The sequence below is a fragment of the Rhizophagus irregularis genome, chromosome 31 (genome assembly GCF_026210795.1).
Source record: "Rhizophagus irregularis chromosome 31, complete sequence".
NCBI classification, from domain to species: domain Eukaryota; kingdom Fungi; phylum Glomeromycota; class Glomeromycetes; order Glomerales; family Glomeraceae; genus Rhizophagus; species Rhizophagus irregularis.
Genome location: NC_089459.1, coordinates 1,544,338 through 1,563,150, shown reverse-complemented (window position 1 = coordinate 1,563,150; position 18,813 = coordinate 1,544,338). Strand labels below are relative to the sequence as shown.

Below are 18,813 nucleotides of genomic sequence, written 5' to 3'. Positions count from 1 at the left end.
TTTTTTAAGTTGCTTTGCAATAAAAAACGTTGTGAAAGCGTTTTTTCATTATATTATATTAGAAAAAAATGTTTAGCAACGTTTTTTAAGTTCTTTAATAAAAAAGCGTTGCAAAAGCGTTTTTTACATATTATATTGGAAAAAAATGTTTCGCAACGTTTTTTTAATTCTTTTAGTAAAAAACGTTGCGAAAACGTTTTTCACTATATTATTTTAGAAAAAAACATTTTCGCAACGTTTTTTTAAATTCTTTAGTAAAAAAACATTGCGAAAACATTTTTTTCACAATATTATATTAGAAAAAAATGTTTCGCAACGTTTTTTTAAGTTCTTTAATAAAAAAACGTTGTGAAAACGTTTTTTCACAATATTATTTTAGAAAAAAACGTTTCGCAACGTTTTTTTTAATTTTTTAATAAAAAAACGTTGCGAAACATTTTTCTGAAGATAAAGCTCGAGCCTGGCTTAGCTCGAGCTATGAAAATCACGGCTCGGCTCGGCTCACTTTAAATTTTCGATGAAATTTTTATGGTTTCGGCTTATTCTGGCTCAGGCCAGAATTTTTTTTTTTGAGCTGATCCGAGCCAGACTGATGGCTTCGTTCAAGCTGGCTCATGCGGAGCTTTAGTTATGTCTAATATAAAATTTTTTTTTTTATTTAGGATCTGCAAAAAATTTTATATAACTTCACCTATTATTAAAATATATTACTGGTAAAAATTTTACTTTTATATAAAACCTTACTTCAAGATTTACTTAAATTCTATTGGTTAATTAATTAAAAAGAAAAAAAATCATAACAATATAACATAAAATTTCTTTTTATAGTAGGATTTTTAAAGAGTTTTATATGTAAATCTTACTTTAGGCCATAGGATAACCTATTTTAATAGTAAATAAAATTTTCCTTAGATCTAGAGGTAACTTATTTTATAAGTAAATAGAATTTTATTAGTACTTATAGTAATTAAGTTTTTTTTGGGAAATTTTTTAAAGTTAAAAGAATTAGTCTTGCTTTTTGCTTTTTCATTTGGCTTTTTTTTTATGAAATTTTAGAGAAATGTAATAGTATTAATTGAAGAATTTGTTTTTAATTTTAAACTTTCTACCAATAAAATTATTAAGATCTTTATATTTTTTAAAGTAGAATATAATCTTATATTTCCTAATAATAATATTGAATATTGTATTTGAGGAAAGAAATAGAACTTGTTATTGGAAAATAAAAAGCCAGTTGTAATTGAATTAAATATATTATACAATATGGTTTAAAATTTTTTTTTTTCTTTTATAAAAAGACTTTATTAGAAAATTTGTTTAGGCATAATTTAAGTATAATATTTTGGAGGTGGTGTAAAATTTTGAAATATTACACTAAAAACGTAATATTACAAAAGTTTACGCTCTTAAATTTAAATAATTATAGTAATTTAATAATATTTTGCTATCTACTGATCCAATCAAGATAATCTATAGCTTATTGGAATCAGCTTATCAAGACGAATTGAATGGTAGTAAAATCGCATCTTTACATTTGATAAATGACTTTCTATTAATTTAAAACTTTATTGCATACTATAAAGTGTTCTATCAACTGTAGAGATGTAATTTTACTATTATTCGATTTATCATGATATGATAAACTGATTCCAATGAGCTATAGATTGTTTTGATTGGATTAGTAAATAGTGAGATATTATTAAATTACTATAATTATTCAAATTTAAGAGTATAAACTTTTGTAATATTATGTTTTTAGTGTAATATTTCAAAATTTTACACCACCTCTGAAATATTATACTAAATTACGCCTAAACAAATTTCCTGATGTTGTGACTAAAAACCACTTAACAAGAATATTTTCTTTTTTTTTAAAAAAAAAATCGCAGCACATTTATAAATTTATTAAAATAATTAAAGTAATATATAATAAAATTACTAAACTACCTAATTAAACTAATATTATTAATTTATAAACCGCTCATCATATTATTAAAATACCCCATGCGTGCACTGTTGAATGATCTATTATGCTATACAGGTAAACATATGTGAAATATGTTTTCTTAGCCAAGGGCCTTATAGTCGATGTAATGATCGTAGGACTCTATGAATATTTTCTGAGATTATCGAGTTTACTGTCTTTATAAAAGTTTGCATTACTAATTCATTTCAAATTTAACTTAAATAATTATATATTTTTTTGTTATATAATTTTTAAAGAAATAATTAACTTTTAAAATGAAGGTATTGCAATAGTTTTGAATTCTTTCAGATTAAAAGAATATTGTATATTAGGATATCATTAATATACATTAACAAGTGCTGATTCTATTAGTTAATATTTTGTAATTATATATGCTGCCTTTTCTTCAGTAACTTTAATTAATTTAAATTTTTTTTCTGATTTACTACTTATTATAAATTCCAGTTCGTTATGTAAAATTATTCCTTCTACACTTGTAATTAAAGCTTAGACTTAAATTAGGATAAATCAACTTAAATAAAACAAGTTAAGAATTTTTTGACTCAAATTAATTTAAATCAATGTTAAAATGCAAGCCAAAAATTATCCATAATTTTATTCAGATTGAAATATATAATACTGACAAATAGGGTTCAGCTGATATTATTAATTATATAATTTCAGTTCTGACTTGAATTAAAAAATTTCTGATTTGAGTGCAAATTCAATTTAATTCAATTTAAGTTATATGAGTATAAGTTCAAGTAATATTTTATTTGTCATATAATTGGCAAATATTACTTTTTTAGCATTTTGTTTTCTTTTTTTATGAATATTTGGATTTAATAATAACTTGTGGTATAGATGATTCTATTGTAGAAGGTATTACTAAAGTCAATTGATATGTTAGTATTGAAGAAATTTTTGTATCTGATATAATCTTTAAAGTATTGGCATATTCTTTGTCTATTATAAAATTTATTTCAGCTGCTTCAGAAACTTATTTAATTGGTATTCTGTATTTTCCTGTAAAAAGTACTGGCAAAGTCTTTTAATGCTATAGTAAAAGTTTATTTAACAAGGATGCAAATCCAGTCAAATAGAGTTTTATTAAACTTATCGTATATATTATGCTTTTTATACAGTATAACTATCAGTAATTTGTAATTTTTAGTATTTATTTTAGTAAAGTTTGTTAGTAGATTTAAAAATGTAAAGTCCAAAATTGTCAGATTATTTCAGATTGTAAATAATTATAAGTAACTTTCTAAATGTTTTAATATATAAACTGATATATTTTAATGCTTAGGTTAACTTTTTTTTATAAATTTTTAATAAAAAATAGCTTTAGTTTTTCTAAAAAATTCTGAAAATAAAAATTTATAGGTGAATTTTTCAGTATTATTAAGGTATATATTAAGAATAGTAGCTGATCAATTAAATATTAATTTTATTAATAATGGTTAAAATTTTAAACTTACTTAATCTACTTAGTATTATATATATTTTTAAGTAATTAATAAAACATAAAGTTTTGCTACTTTTGTCTAAATAGTATATATGATAAATTGTAATTATACAATAATATTATAAGTATATATTATTATATAATAAAAAATTATTAGCTAGTATTGATAAAATTTTTATTTTTTTTTGCTGCAGTGTATATAATTCTTTATTAAGATTTTGAAAAGACAAGTTTTAATACAATATACATAGAACAGGTCAAAAATCCTAATTAAACACTAAAAACTAAATCACATCTGCTAACTCATGATAGAGTAACCATGTGTACACTATCAGTAAAAGACTTAGGCTAGGAGAGTAAATGCACTTTGAAGACATCCTTTCTTAGAGGAAATCCTCTCCTTTCGGTCTATACCATATTGATGAAATTTTTATTTATACTATAATTATATTTATTTAATATTTATTTATTAATAATAATTTAAAATAGTAATTATAAATTTTTTTTTTCTATGTAAAGGTGCGATCATGTTTATTGATAATTATGTTAAAGTAATACAATATATTTACAAAAATAAAATAAAATAAAGTATTCTAAATTAGTTTTAAACATTATCAATATACTGCCCCTCCTAAAGGAAAAGACTGACCTGTCACCTTGAGATCAAAGGTGACTCGTCATGATAAAAAATAGTAATTATAAATAGATCTAATTGTATATAATTTATTTTATTTTATTATATTATTTTTATTATATCTTTTTATTTTTTATTTTTACTGTATATTATATTGGGTAATATAATTTTAAGTACAGTCAACTACTATCTTTATAGTGATTTATAGTGAACTTTTTTTATTTCTTCAGTTTATTTATTAATAAATATTATTTATTATAGTTAACTTACTAATAAATTTCAATATTAGATAGTAAATTTTTTAAAAATTTTATATAGAATATATATTATAAATTTATATTTATTATAGTAAATATTATATGAAATCATTAAGTATATTGTTCACAGATTACTTAACATAAAATTAGGATCACTCTATTATTGATAATTGAATAATAACAATAAAATTATTTGTATAAGGAATTAAATTTATAAGATTATATTATGAAATACCAATAGAACTATTATTAAATAAAGAAATTATAAATAATTTATTGATGTAAATATATACAGAATTGGAAATTCTTAAGATTTTGAATTAAAAATTAAATACTTTTGTTAAAAAAAAACTTTTTATTGTATTAATATAAAGTTCACTATAAAGAAGCAAAAATGGTTAGAACTGAAAGTTCACTATAATAAGCTTTAACTGTACATATATTTTACTATATTAATTAATTATAACAGTTAGATATTTAAAACAATATTTTTATAAACATCCAATATTAAATTATTCTATTAATCATTTAAGTCTTAATAATTAAATTATAAAATGGAACTAATATTTCTATTTTTTCATTTAATAACTATTTAATAGCAATTAAAAATAAAAAATAAATAAATAAAATCCATTAAATAATAATCAATTATATTTAATTCTATTTTTTCATTTCTGCTTTTATAATATAATATTTGAACTTTTCTAGTTATATCTAACAATTAAAATTATGTATTTATTTATTTATTGTTTTTTTTTGTTTGAGGTATAATACAAAAATCTGAGTATTTTGTAAAATATATGCAACAAAGTATAAATGAAATCAATAATGATAATGACTATTATTTCTTTGATATAAAGATAGAAAGGCCAACATTAATAAGAATACGAAAAGTAAATAGATATCCACTAGTGCTCAAAATACTGAATAATTATATATTCCATAGATTGGCTTTTTAAATTATCATCTCTTTTTTAATATAAAATCATTCATCTTGATATGAATTTAAAGTTCACACACTAATTACTCTAACGCGCAAACTCAATATTTTCCCTCTCCAAAATCAACCTCTATCTTATTCAATTTAATGTACTGAATAAATCTGGTATAAATTAAGAAAATAATTGTCCAAAATAATTTAATAATTTATTATAAGTAACTCAATTTTCACCGCCTCCCGTTAACTCTTCCTCCTCCAAATGCTCCAAGTGGTGGAGGAGGAGGTGCACGCTGCGGAGTTAATGATGATAAATCTAGAGGAATCGCTATTTGTGTGATAAATTTAAATATTAATAATGTATAAAATTTTCCACAGCAAAAAAAAATATTTATATACATACAACTTCCATTAGAAGCTCCGGAAGGATATTCTCTAGTTGATTTTGTAAAAGGTCGTGGAGGTGGGAAATCGGATGATGGACGAAACGCCCAACGTCCCTCTGTAGTTGGTGGCTCTTTCGGTGTAAAAGATGTGGCTAATTAATTTTTTTTTTAAAAAAGGGGAAAACAACATTAATAAAGAAAAATAATGATTTAATTTATAAATCGCTTCAATTACTACATACATATAGATCTTGATGGACTAAGTGCCCTGTGATTCATTTCAACGTTGGGTAATACTGCCGAGGAAGCAGGTCTTAGTTTACCCGGATTCGGAGAACGAGAACGAAGTGGTTGAGGTGGAGGCGATTGTGATCGTTGTACAGTAGATGAAGGTCGAACCGGAGGGGGAGGAGCTACTTTATTTGAAAGTGATGATGGTTTATTTGGTGGTGGAGGGGGAGCCTTTTTATTTGTCGGTGGTAGTGCCTTGGAATTCCGTGAAGGCAAAGGAGGAGCTGAAGAAGTTGTATTAGACGTCTGTGTACGGGTTGGTATTTGTGGTGGCACTGCGCTCGTCTTTGTGCGTGAAGGCAATGGTGGTACATTAGGCGTTGTTCGGTTTGGTAGAGGTGGCGGTGGTGTTTCTGGACTTATAGTTTTACCAATACTTTTTGGCATTGTATTTCTTGATGGATATTGGGGAGCTTCAACTTTTGACTGTGGTATAGAAACCGCAGAAGATGTTTGATTTCCATCGCTTGGAGCTCTTGGACGGCCACCTGGTAAGGGGGGCGGTGCTGCTAGATCTAATAAAATATGATTATTTTAAATAGTTAATGCATTTGGTTAATATCATGCAATATGAAAATGAAAGTACTTACTATTATTCTTTTCTCTTCCAGTATCAATACCGCCACGACTCTTCAATTTCGGCATGCCACCTACAAATAAACCACCCATACCAGGGACAGCGGCAGTAACATTGTTAGATCCTCCCGACGCACTAGACGAACGAGCTCGACCGCCACCTGTAGAACTAACCGACGTTTTTTTCCCTGTGTGATTTAATTAAAAATAATGTTTCAAATTAATTGTTCACGGGTAAAAATTGGTATCAAATTATTTTCTCGTACTGCAACCAGCTTTTCCCTGTAAGGTCTTAAAAACTAAATAATTTTATTTCGAATTGAATGATCTATCAAAGTTTAATAAAGGGCCAAGCTGCACCAAAAATGATCTTTAATTACCCTCTACAACAGGTGCAGAACGATCGTTTGTAACAGTCTTTTTCAACCTTTTTCCTTTCTGAATATCATCAAGCAAAGCATTTCTGCCAGCTGGGGGAGGTGGAGGAGCGGAAGCTGAAGGTGGTGGTGGTGGTGGGGGAGGTGGTGGTGGTCCTGGCATTTTATTTTTGTGATGAATAAATATATTTCGTTTTTTTTTTTAGTTTTTCAAGACTACTAGAACGATATTTCTGATTTTTATATATTTCTCGACTGCGCCTCGTTCACAATTTTTAATTATGACGTTTTTCCTAAGCCGAGATACTTGGCTGCTCGGCCGTTACACAAAGCTTCCTATAAATAGTTTACAGAGCTGAATTAATCGCGTGAACTTTTTTATTAAGATAAAAAATGGATCTGTTTAGTCCTGCGAATAAACCAGAAATCAGAATTCAAGAGCTAACTGGGGAACGGATAAGATTTATACTTACAAACACAGATTTGAGGTATTATAAGATATTTTCTTTTATTTATTATGGGATTAATACAAGTTTATCTCTGTGCTTCCATCGTCAATAATCAAAAAAAATATAGAAGGCGTTCATCAATATATTATGGGCGATTTCAATGTTTCTTACGAAAAATAAACTGAAATAATTTTTATTCTTTTTACATTAGTATGGCAAATGCTCTTAGACGTATAATGATATCAGAAGTTGCAACTATAGGTATGTAAGTTCCATTAAATTGATGTTTTAATAAATTCAACTTTATTCTTATTATACTTATATATTTGTTAGCAATTGATATGGTCCAATTCGATCTTAATACGTCCGTTTTGGCTGACGAGTTTATTGCACATCGATTAGGATTAATACCATTGGATAGTACAGAAGCGGATAAAATCAAATATCCTCGAGTATGTGTTATGATCGATATTTAATTTTATTTAGTTCAATGCTTACATATCCTTTTAAGGATTGTAATTGTAGTGGAGCATGTAAAGAATGTAGTGTGGAGTTAAACTTACACGTTAAATGCACTGAAGAAGATACAACGAAAGATGTGACTAGTAAAGATCTTGTCAGTCACGATCCTCGGTTTACACCGATCACTGAGGGACCAAAAGATGCGGGTATTTTAATTGCAAAACTTCGCAAAGGTCAAGAAATTAAAGTTAAATGTATTGCTAAGAAGGTTTATATATTTAATTTTACTATAATACAAAAAAAAAAAGAAAGAAAGAATTTCACGAATGTCCTTTTTCTAGGGAGTGGCGAAGGAACATGCTAAGTGGAGTCCTTGTGCTGCGGTTGCTTTTGAATACGATCCTTTTAATAAACTTAGGCATACACATTATTGGATAGAGGAAGATGAAAAAAAAGAATGGTAATAGTTATTTAAATGATTAATTAAATGTAGAGTTGTTATTATTATTTACTAAAATTATTAATATTATAGGCCACAAAGTAAAAATGCTAATGATGATTTTCCTCCTTTAGATGATGAAAGTAATTGGCATTTTCTCTTTAAATTTTTATTAAATATCTACATTATTGGTTTATATAATGACATTTATTTTTTCTTTTTCTAGTTTTTGATTTTACTGCAAAACCAAATAGATTTTATTTTGAAATCGAGGTTAGTGGTTAAAAATTCAATTAATGATTTATGTATATTTGACTTATTTATTTTTTATTCCAGACAATTGGTTCTATGAAACCTGAAGACATTGTTATGAATGCATTTAAGAAATTGTTAGAAAAAATTTCATCAATTCAAATGGGATTACATTCAAATGATGTTCCTATTAATGGCAGAGAACCAACTAGAGATGTTTTTTAGAATATTATTTTAGCTATGACAAGTTCCATCTACTTATACCATCAAAAAATTTACCATTAGTGAGATTATTTATAAGTATCAATTATGACAAGATCCAACGTTAGTAATATGAAATGTAGTATTTAGAGTGTTGCAAATAATAGTACTGTAAGTTTTTTTATTGAAAATTTTTTTTTTTTATACAACAAAAAATAATCTAATTTCATTTGGGTTTATTTTCTCTATTTGTCACTTTCATTATGATAATTACTGAAAAATTTAATCTCAGAATTCATATAAAATAATTAAATTATTATCCAATAAATCCAAAAAAAAAGTATAATTTAATTTACATTGTTAGTTAATTCTTAATGAATTCATGTTTAATCAAGATTGGACTAACTCTTCCAATTCCTTTTCTTCAGAAACTAAATTTTCACTAGGACGCTCATGTTCAGATGTTGCGAATGATGCAGCGTCATCAAAATCAACATCTCCCTAATTAATAAATAAAAAGATTTGCATAAACTGCTTGCAAGCTAATATATAATATGTAACATTTAATATACTTAATATACTTACACGAACTGACCCAGTACCTGTTGTGTTTACTAAGATTAGAAACAACAATATTGAAGATTAAATTAGTTGGACATCGATAGAAAATTAATTTAATTTGAATATACTTACCTTCCATACTCAAGAGGCTCATATTATCACGATCATCATCAACTGATACCTATTGTTTTTTTTAAAAAAAAAAATTTATAAATAAATGATAATGAGATAATTTTGTTAGTTATAAAATAATGAGATATACTTCATCATCCATATCGCCATTCACGTTTTTTTTAGCTGTTATACTGTTCACAAGACGATTGTGTAAAGGAGATAAGTTAGATGGTAATACTCCATCAGGATATTTTTCTTTTATTTCTACATAGAATAAATGATTTATAAATTTATTATTCAATAAACTAGTAAAACATTCTGTCACATACCTGCAATAATATCTTGATCAAGCGAATCTTTATATTCTGCGTAAGATGTGGCCGGAATAGATATATTTCGAGTTTTCTTTGAAAGTTCCTCGGCAATTAGTGCCTGTATAAAGTAATTTTAAAACATGTTTAATATATTGAACTGAATAAGTTTTCCTTAAAAAAAACATAAAAACTTACATGCTTGAAATCTGGGAATAGATTTTCATAATCAGCTGGATCTGCAAGAGCTTCAGCTGCCTTTTTTTTGTTCTGTTTCTCGAGACTTTCTTTCCATAATTTAACAATTTTTGGAACCTGACTGTGAAATAAATTTATTTGCCGTGGATTTTATTAATCACATTAAAATTAATGTTAAAAAAAAAAAAAATAATATTTACCTTGGAAGATAAGTTCGCGCAAACATTGCTGCTTCCGGAATACGATCAGTTTTTATAAGTATTTCTATACAATCTTCCACTTGGCCGAGTTGTAAATAACATGCAAATGCAACATTATTCTTGCCATCCGTAGCTTTTGATTACGCATATATCAAATACAAAATATATTAATTACGTGAATAAATATATATTTTATGTTTATTATAAAATAAATACCAGCTGATTCAGCCAATTCTCTAATGCCTTTGGCATTACCGGACGAGGTATACAACAAAAGTAACCCACTCAAATCTTTGGCTTTTTTGAGACATTCTTCAGCGAGAGAAAACTATTTAAATAAATAATATGAATAAATGAGAGTTATAGACTCTAAGAATGAAAATTAATACAGGTTAAACAATTACCTTCCAATCGCTTAAAGCAGAATCTCCAACAGTCTTCCACTTGGCTTCCGTATCGGCTTCGCGTGCAATTTCAACAGCAACATCAAGTTTGTTGAGTTGGACAGCAAGCTCGAATTTATGTTCAATATCAGTTGAAACTTCGAGAGCAAGTTCTTTAAGGTCTATAATTAACAAATGTTTTAGTAAAATTTAAAACATTAAATTTGACATTAATTTCTCGCTAAAAATACCTTGGCTTTCTAAAAATCTCGCAATACGATTCCGTTGTTCAGCAGGTACAGTAGGCAACAACTGCTCTGCCGTTTCAAGATCATTTCGAAGAATAGCAGTTTGATATTCAATAACGGTCAAAGAAAGAGCATAGCTATATACGTTAACATCCTATAATGAATTTTTATTCATACAGGAGTTTAAATGGGATTAAGGATTAGGATAAAGCCAAACAGGGTTTGAAATTTTGTTACCTTATCGGCCAAATATATACGATTATCTTTTGGGATGTAACCCAATAAATACATGTTTCTATAATTGATTAATTTTAGAATGTTTTTTTTAAATAAAGAAAGATAAAATATAGAACTTACGTGTCAAAGTGACTAATAGTGAATGTTTGAGCACCAACGAGATAATTCAATCGATTTACAGCATTCGTATAAATGAAACAATCTCCAACCCATGTTCCCGTTTTGATACTAGAAAAAAAAAGACAATTATGCTTGTCCGAGATTGTTGGATTTTTTGAAAAGACATCAAATAAGAATAATTAATTTTACCTCTCCGAAATTTCTGTTACAAACTCGAATGCCTGTTCAACACCTTCATCGCTGACTTCCCCGCCACTTTCTATGAACTGTGTGTAGGCTTGGCGGTTAAATCGTAAAACATAGAAAGTGTCTTCACAAGCTATGGTTACAAGATCACCAATATCTGACCAATGTACCTACAAATCGAACACAGAAAAAAAATCAGAATTGATCATATTCCTTATTTAACTATAATTAATCCAATATAATATTACGTTAAATTCAATGGGAATCAAAATAAACAAAATAAACGAATGATTACTATGCTTCTGTAATAAAAATAAACAAACTCACGCTTTTTGGGACAACGTCAATTCTTCTAACAACAGAACATGTTTCCCAATCATATAAATTTAAGAAACTAGAACTTTTTACGCCTAAAAGGGTTCCACCATAAATTCCTTCAGCTGTAAAATTCAATTTTAAAGAATTCGGCCTTTCCTTAAAGTTTTTGTAAAGTTTGATTTTTGTTGTGGATTCTCTTACAGCATATCTATAATTTATAAAGTTAAATGAGCAATTTCATCCTTTGATCCATCCATTAATATGAAAACTTACTTACTCGTTTGAGTCCAGAGCCCATACAAATTCAAGACCATTACCAAACCCTTTGTTTCTCCAAGCAAGTGCCGTGTAAATGATATATTCACCATCACCACATACAACAACGAATCTATTAAATGATGATAAGAACGGTTTGTATTATTTTTTAATATTTTCTTAGTAAGGAATTTATCTTCGTATACCTTCCATTGGGACTATGTTGCAATGTTTGGGGGTATATTTCACAGCTGCCTAAATCTTTAACGGGTAAAGGTAGTCGATCACCATCCTTAATATTATCGTCTGTTATTAAAAGAGTTGAAAGAATTTTTTTTTACAATTTTTAATAAGAAGATATCTTTTCAAATACTAGTAAAAGTTTTCGTCGTACCATGTCCAGCCTTAATATTAGCTGTTTGAATTTCGTTATGTTTTGCCCAAATTATTTTTCCAGAATTATCCATACTAACAGCTGGTTCTTCACGTCCTAACTATGATATCAAATCAGTTATTGATCTATGGAAATCAAATGAAATTTTAATGATATTCAACCTTGACGCAAACAGCTCCTTCATCATATCCAAACGCGACATTATTGTTCCCTTTTTGGTAGGCAATAGTCCAAGCACGTTCTAAACCATAATTCAAAGTGTTTTCCAGACGATATGTATTTGAATGCCAAATTTTAACAGTACCATCTTCACTACCAGAAATAATAATGGGTAATCCTGGGTGAAAACATGCAAAAGCAGCATTCTGAGTATGTCCTTCTAAAGTTTGAACACAAGTTTTATTTTGATAATCCCAAATCTTGACAAGTTTATCATCGGCAGCAGATACTAGATATGGCTTTTCGCCACCATGATAATATTCAACCCAATTCACTCCTTTTTCGTGACCTTCGAGTGTGAAATTCGCCACTGCAGAACCAAGAGACCATACTTTAATTGTACGATCTAAACAAGCTGAAGCAAAAGTATTCGAGTCTTTGGGATTAAAATTTATATTCATGACATAATGCGTATGACCTTCAAATATCTATTTAATTGCAAAGAGATAAATTGAACTTATATGTAATTTACGTAATTTAAATCAAGATAAAAAACTATTAAAGTTAAAGGGATACCTGAATGTTCTTCCATCCTTTTTCCCAATCCCATAATTTGACAGTCATATCATCTGAACCGGTTAAAACAAAAGGTTGAGTAGGGTGTACCGCAATACATCGAATATAATCAGGATGAGCTTCAAATGTTGTAACTTTCTCATGAGTATTATAATTAAATACACGTATTTGCATATCATCTGATCCAGTAATTAGCCAATTCTTGCGAGCAATAAATTTAGCAGCACGAACTAAAAAAATTTTAATAAAATGTTAATCGTACATGAATAAAGTTTGATAATGTTTAATTATTTTAACGTTACCCGGAACATCTGTAACTTCGAAAGTTTTTACCAAAGCCTAAATATTTTGACATGTAAAATGAGTTAATCACATAAAAATTCATTTATAATTTTTCAAATTAAATTAATTAAATTTTGGTCATATAATTAAATTTGATTCTCTTTTAGAAGAAACTTTTTACCTGTGTCTCATAATTCCAAATGTACACATTACCGTTATACAAACTTGCGAGTAACCAGGGTTCTGTCGGATGGAAATCTACACATTTTACGCGATCTGAACGGGCAAACAATTTGCGCTATTTGAAGTCAACGAAAGTTAGATCGAAATAACTTCAATTTAAATTTATAAAAAAAAAAAATTGTATATATAATATATACAAACCTTGATTTCCAGACGCATTCCCTAAACGGAAGCAATTCAATGAAAGAAAATAGTTAGTTTCTTAAAGGGTGGTCCAGAGTCGTAGACCGTTTAGTAAATCGTACAGTTTTCTCACCATTCTGATATCTTTCCAAAGAAAAAAAAATTTTCAATCAATTATTTGATCCAAAAAAAAAATTTAGGTTAAATGATAATTTTGGCAGAAATTTAATTATGTTCAATGATTATCATAGGCAGCAGATCTATAAATTGATGCAATTTTTGTCAATTTTAATTCTGAACGCGAAATTTATGTTAAATGGCAGAAAATTCGTTATCAGGAGAATTTCGCGTGGGACAAGAACTTTATAAAAGTATTGAGAATACAGAACTTGCTTCGTCTGACCAGTTATATCAAGTATTTATTTAATTAGTGTTATTTTTTTAATTGCTTCAAAAAAAAGATATTAAAACAAGTTTATTTCCCGATTGGGGATAATTAGCAAGATGTTAAAAGTGCAATTTCACATTTTAGAAAATGTGTAGAACTAGTGGATAAATTAAAAATTTTTAGTGCAAATGAAACTGTAGAAGATATTAATACTAGTGATTTAAGGTCAAGTTAAAAAAAAGAGAGAACCGCAGGATAAATTTTTTGCGATTTAGACTGACTTATACTCACGCGATATGATTATGTAGATTTCTTTTGGTGGAAGCCTATCTTGGCGATCTTACAACTAAATTAACTGACAATGATCGAATGCAAACACTAAATGAGGCAAAAGTTTGTATTCATTTTCTAAATATCTTATAAATGAATCGCGTCATAACAATCGTTTTCGATATTTTTTTCTGTCTATAAGTTATATTTTGAACAGTTTTTAAGGAATGTCGAATTACATGAAATACTAAAAGAGGAGGTTAGTTTTTTAAATTAGCTTGTTTTAAATTGAGTTTGTCTTACTGGTTAGCATATAATTCGTTTATTTAATAATTTGAAGGATAGAAAATTTATTGAAATACAAACAAATGAAGTTAAAAAGGATACCGCTAAGAGGCGTGAAGAAAAGATCGCGCGTTACAAAAGAGAGAAAGAGACTAAAATGAAGTTAGAGGTAATCTATCTACTACATTTCGCTATCATCTTTGCTTAGTTAATTGGCTAACTCATTTGGAATTGTTACGTTAATTGGAATAGACTTTACAACAAACGTTGTTATCTTTTGAAGATAATGACAAAGAAGATATTAGTCGCGAACATACCTTGACTCTTATTGATTTGTTCATACAAAAATCTATTGAACAATTAATTTCAATTAAACAAGAGCTTGAATTACTTGATCAAATGCGAAAAACTCGTGAACAATCTGGGCCCAGTCCTTTGTTGGATGACAATAAGGTCGAAACCATTTCTAGAGATACTGGTCCCTTATTATCGAAAGATGGAAAGGTAAGATTTATTCATTCATATGTATAAAAAATAGATTAATCTTTATTTTCTATGTAGCCACTTCGACCATTTGTTATCACGAATCGCGAAACCATTCGAGAACAAGTCTTTAGACCAGGCTGGCGTCTTCCAACAATGACTATTGACGAATATCTTGAGCAAGAAGCTGCACGAGGCAATATCATTAGCGGAGGAGGGTAAGAAGTAAAGATATCTTATATAAGATGTAAATAGTTTATTTATAATAATGTTCTTTCAGGCAAATACCAGAAAAGAAGGAAATCGATGATAACGATGAGCGTGCTATAGATGAAGAGACGCTCAAAGCACGAGAATGGGATGAATTCAAAGACTCTCATCCCTATGGATCGGGTAAAACTAACTTTTTTAGTATATTTCATATTTTATGTAAATATTAATATTTATTTTACAAATTAGGTAATCGTATGCGTAAAGGCTAAATTTATATTTATCATTACCATTTGCCATTATTAATATTTATTATCACTTCAATCATTCTGTAAAGTTTCCTTTTTTTTTTATTAATTTATAATTATGAAAGAATTTCACAGCATGGATGCTAAATCATACATACTTACATAATTCATGTAATAAATTTAATTAATATCTAATAATGCCACGTAACTTAACATAAGTATATAGATTAGTGAAAACATCCATTTTTTAGCTAAAATATTTTCCATCATCAATGAAATTCTCATAACCACCACCACCTCCTAAGAAATCAGGATCATCACCAGGACCGAGTCCACCCGGAATTGCACCTCCAGCAAGTATATGTTGGCTCTAAAGATACAAAGTTATATGTTATTTAATATATTAATAGTAACAAAAATAATAATATAATATTCTCACCTTTTGAAGATATTCTTTACTACATCCCACAATCCTATCAGTTTTAATGACACGTTCGCTCACGGTAGTAGCTTTGTTTATTTGTTCTTCGAGCTGAGTAATTGTTAGTGAGGTATCATAACGATCAGGATTATCGTGAAAGGATACCATTCCGTTCTGGTGAGAGTGACTAATGGTAGCAAATATCTCGCGAGATTCGATCTATTATAACAGATGATAAGACAATATACTTTTAAATATAACGAAAAGTAAATATAATAAATACCATTCGCAGGACATAACTCTCGGCCATTTTCGGTGCATCATGTCCTTCTAAACCCACTGCATCCGCAATATCAGCTAATGACAATGTCAAATAAGTTTGTGTCAATTGTTGAATGTTTCGTCGATAAATAGCATCAAGAGTTTGTTTTGCTAAACCAAGATTCTTATCCTATCGTGAAAGTAAACACATTTCAAAAAAAAAAAAAACTATTTAATACAAATTTAAATTCATTTTTTTATTTAAAAAAACTCCACCTTTCTAAAGGCATCGGTCCATTTATTGAATTCATTCCGCAGTCGCTTTACGTTTAAGCTCTCAAATGCAGATGCATAGTCTTGATAAGCTTGACATTGATTTTTCACTGAACGAAAAACTACATTAGCAGTATATTTAGGAAGTTGAGCGATCTGATATCATTCAAAAAAAAAACAACAAATGGTTATTGTTCCTCATTTAAATATCACCAAGCATATATTAATCTAACCTTTCCATGCAGGAGAAGCGATACTAAGGTAAACTTTTTATAAGCTTCGATTTGAATTTGACTAGTTACATTCGCTGGTGCTGATATCACCTTAGTAAAAAAAAGCCAAATCAGCTAGAAAAAAATTATATATTAAAAACTTAATAACCCAGAAAACTATCTCACCAGTTTTAAGAAATAAAGGGCACGTTCGTAATTCTTTAATCCTATATAAATCATCGCGCCATAATAATGATATAGCAAATGATCGGTATAGGAAATCGCCGTACTCTAGAAATTCTAAACAATAAGTAACTACAAAAATTATTATATAATGTAATTCTCAAGTTGTTCACCTGTACGTCTATTTCAGTAATATCGTTTTGCAATATTGGAAGTGCTTGCTTATAACATTTCAATAACAAACATTCCTAATTGATAAGTACGCGATAAAAGATTTTAGAAATAAACTAGTAAAGACAATTAATAATAGGTATAAAATATTTGATTACCTTAACAAACATTTGGTGTAAATTCGTGAGATGATTTGGGGTAAGAGCATATCTCTGAATAGCATTCGCGAGTGGCTTAATGGCGATGACACTCTAAGACAATGCAAATTAGAACCATAGTTCTGAGTAAATTATACTATGAATTATTCAATTATGCTTTGCGATTACGATTACTTTCTTACGTTTCCGTTTCCATAAAGGGTAGCTAATCTACACAACCCTTGAGCAACTTGCAGGACTAACGAGTAAAAAGTTAACATACATAAGATTTAATTAATATTGTATAAGTATGTGACTTATAAGTAATACTTACACTTATCGGGTATTAGTCGAACTTGATTCGCGTCAAATACCGTCAAAAATTGAAGAATATATTGAATTAAACGCGCAGTGTTTGGTCTATCCGCTTGACATCGCGCGGCACTAAAACAACAAAAATTTTTCGTGAGCGTTCTGCAAGCTTAAAACAAGAAAATCGTTTAAGTCTTAATAACCTACAGGAAGTAAGTGTAGGGTAAACTGAAAATGGTTTGATCCAAAAGATCTAAAGGGTCTCTATTATCGCTAGTAGACTGCAAGTAGTATTGCGGTGGAATTTGTTTCAAGACCGGTGCTAGTTGCTTATCATAGCCATCACTGTTCACATTCATAGAAATGAACTGAAGAAGTTCATCTACATTTGCAGGAAGGTTTTGGTTGGGCATTTTTATAGAACTGTTAGAAAACTATAAAGTTTATGTACTAAACGTATTTTTGGAGTTGATTTAAATTCTTCAGATTCACGTGATAGAACTCTGATTGACCAGTTGAATCATTCTTTCTTTTGATAACTTATTAATTTGTATACGGTATTCATATTAAATCATATTCTATATAATTATATTAACCCTGTTTATGTAAATCATTAAGCTCCAAAATTTATTATTAAAATAATGCCGATTTGGCTCTTGGCAATACATTAAAAACATAACCAGAATCTGTTATATTTATAATTTGACCAAAAAATTTATAGTTCTGGCCTAAATTGTATGTATTTTTTTTCTAAAAACTAGAAGTAGAATTAAATTGGATCAAGCCATTAATTCATTTTGCCTTTGCAAACCTTGTCAACTCTTGCACTAATCTAATGTTATCTAAATCACAAACAAATTAAAGCTAACCCCACATTATTTCTAAAAAATTTTCATAACCATAATTTGATTTCAAATAATTCATCAATGTTCAAATCAAAATTAATTATAATAATAAAAAAAAATATTACATAATTTTTTACCGCGTAATTCAGCAGACAATTGGCTTGTTTTTTCATTTTATTTATTTAATTTTTTTAAAAAAAAGGTCTTTATAGATCTCAATAATACCACCTAATGTATGTAATACACGTCTCGTCTATTTGTGTAATATAAGTCATTGCACCCCAAATGATATGATAATGTTCTCTTGATATTCTAAGTACACCAATATTTGTGAACGGAGACAAATATATGACGGATAATATTTATTAAATTCGTAAAAAAAGGTAGTTTGCTAAAAGTTACCGAAAAAATTCGAATACCACTAATGGAAGCTGCAATACATCCAACACCATAATCGCCAAAGTATATTTGTACTGAATCTTTTATAGCAGAAAAAATATCACGAGCAAAT

At 28.1% G+C, this 18,813-nt stretch overlaps 5 protein-coding genes across 5 annotated transcripts; 2 read left to right on the top strand and 3 right to left on the bottom strand.

The window, feature by feature from the left end:
- Window positions 1–5,029: 5,029 nt before the first annotated feature.
- On the bottom strand, window positions 5,030–7,104 carry OCT59_022447 (uncharacterized protein). The gene is made up of 5 exons (XM_025319244.2): window positions 6,896–7,104; window positions 6,530–6,703; window positions 5,891–6,454; window positions 5,666–5,800; window positions 5,030–5,590 (listed from the first exon to the last, which is right to left on the bottom strand). Exons 1-5 carry the CDS (start codon window positions 7,053–7,055, stop codon window positions 5,493–5,495), a joined length of 1,131 nt encoding a protein of 376 aa, XP_025174303.1. The 5' UTR covers window positions 7,056–7,104; the 3' UTR covers window positions 5,030–5,492.
- Window positions 7,105–7,263: 159 nt separating this feature from the next.
- On the top strand, window positions 7,264–8,719 carry OCT59_022446 (uncharacterized protein; the record flags this gene model as incomplete). The annotated part of the gene is made up of 8 exons (XM_025319243.2): window positions 7,264–7,380; window positions 7,553–7,602; window positions 7,675–7,793; window positions 7,853–8,071; window positions 8,145–8,263; window positions 8,336–8,385; window positions 8,469–8,515; window positions 8,579–8,719. Exons 1-8 carry the CDS (start codon window positions 7,286–7,288, stop codon window positions 8,717–8,719), a joined length of 840 nt encoding a protein of 279 aa, XP_025174302.1. The 5' UTR covers window positions 7,264–7,285.
- Window positions 8,720–9,085: 366 nt separating this feature from the next.
- On the bottom strand, window positions 9,086–13,739 carry OCT59_022445 (Coatomer subunit beta'; the record flags this gene model as incomplete). Its single annotated transcript, XM_025319242.2, has 23 exons — window positions 9,086–9,196; window positions 9,281–9,309; window positions 9,389–9,437; window positions 9,519–9,634; window positions 9,700–9,802; window positions 9,880–10,000; window positions 10,080–10,212; window positions 10,296–10,407; window positions 10,484–10,644; window positions 10,714–10,864; window positions 10,948–11,005; window positions 11,068–11,175; window positions 11,257–11,423; window positions 11,581–11,779; window positions 11,849–11,959; window positions 12,033–12,132; window positions 12,221–12,320; window positions 12,382–12,867; window positions 12,956–13,185; window positions 13,258–13,294; window positions 13,419–13,535; window positions 13,622–13,642; window positions 13,737–13,739. 23 exons carry the CDS (start codon window positions 13,737–13,739, stop codon window positions 9,086–9,088), a joined length of 2,823 nt encoding a protein of 940 aa, XP_025174301.1.
- Window positions 13,740–13,885: 146 nt separating this feature from the next.
- On the top strand, window positions 13,886–15,674 carry OCT59_022444 (uncharacterized protein). Its single transcript, XM_025326809.2, has 9 exons — window positions 13,886–14,018; window positions 14,104–14,216; window positions 14,300–14,384; window positions 14,464–14,520; window positions 14,602–14,715; window positions 14,799–15,050; window positions 15,108–15,247; window positions 15,310–15,422; window positions 15,489–15,674. The coding sequence occupies exons 1-9, from the start codon at window positions 13,920–13,922 to the stop codon at window positions 15,509–15,511; spliced, it is 996 nt and encodes a 331-aa protein (XP_025174300.1). The 5' UTR covers window positions 13,886–13,919; the 3' UTR covers window positions 15,512–15,674.
- On the bottom strand, window positions 15,544–17,870 carry OCT59_022443 (uncharacterized protein; the record flags this gene model as incomplete). Its single annotated transcript, XM_066144798.1, has 11 exons — window positions 15,544–15,857; window positions 15,927–16,127; window positions 16,192–16,359; window positions 16,446–16,598; window positions 16,676–16,765; window positions 16,841–16,945; window positions 17,011–17,085; window positions 17,167–17,259; window positions 17,349–17,404; window positions 17,480–17,589; window positions 17,665–17,870. The coding sequence occupies 11 exons, from the start codon at window positions 17,868–17,870 to the stop codon at window positions 15,735–15,737; spliced, it is 1,380 nt and encodes a 459-aa protein (XP_066006225.1). The 3' UTR covers window positions 15,544–15,734.
- Between the last annotated feature and the right edge of the window lie 943 nt (window positions 17,871–18,813).

What these genes read in the sequence shown, in the direction of transcription:
- OCT59_022447 (XM_025319244.2), bottom strand. Translation starts at nt 7,055, where the DNA reads ATGCCAGGACCACCACCACCTCCCCCACCACCACCACCACCTTCAGCT. An exon ending in TTCTGCACCTGTTGTAGAGG is followed by an intron (nt 6,704 to 6,895) that starts GTAATTAAAGAT and finishes TAAATCACACAG; the next exon opens with GGAAAAAAACGTCGGTTAGT. An exon ending in TAGTCCATCAAGATCTATAT is followed by an intron (nt 5,801 to 5,890) that starts GTATGTAGTAAT and finishes AAAATTAATTAG; the next exon opens with CCACATCTTTTACACCGAAA.
- OCT59_022444 (XM_025326809.2), top strand. Translation starts at nt 13,920, where the DNA reads ATGGCAGAAAATTCGTTATCAGGAGAATTTCGCGTGGGACAAGAACTT. An exon ending in CGTCTGACCAGTTATATCAA is followed by an intron (nt 14,019 to 14,103) that starts GTATTTATTTAA and finishes GGGGATAATTAG; the next exon opens with CAAGATGTTAAAAGTGCAAT. An exon ending in ATTAATACTAGTGATTTAAG is followed by an intron (nt 14,217 to 14,299) that starts GTCAAGTTAAAA and finishes ATGATTATGTAG; the next exon opens with ATTTCTTTTGGTGGAAGCCT.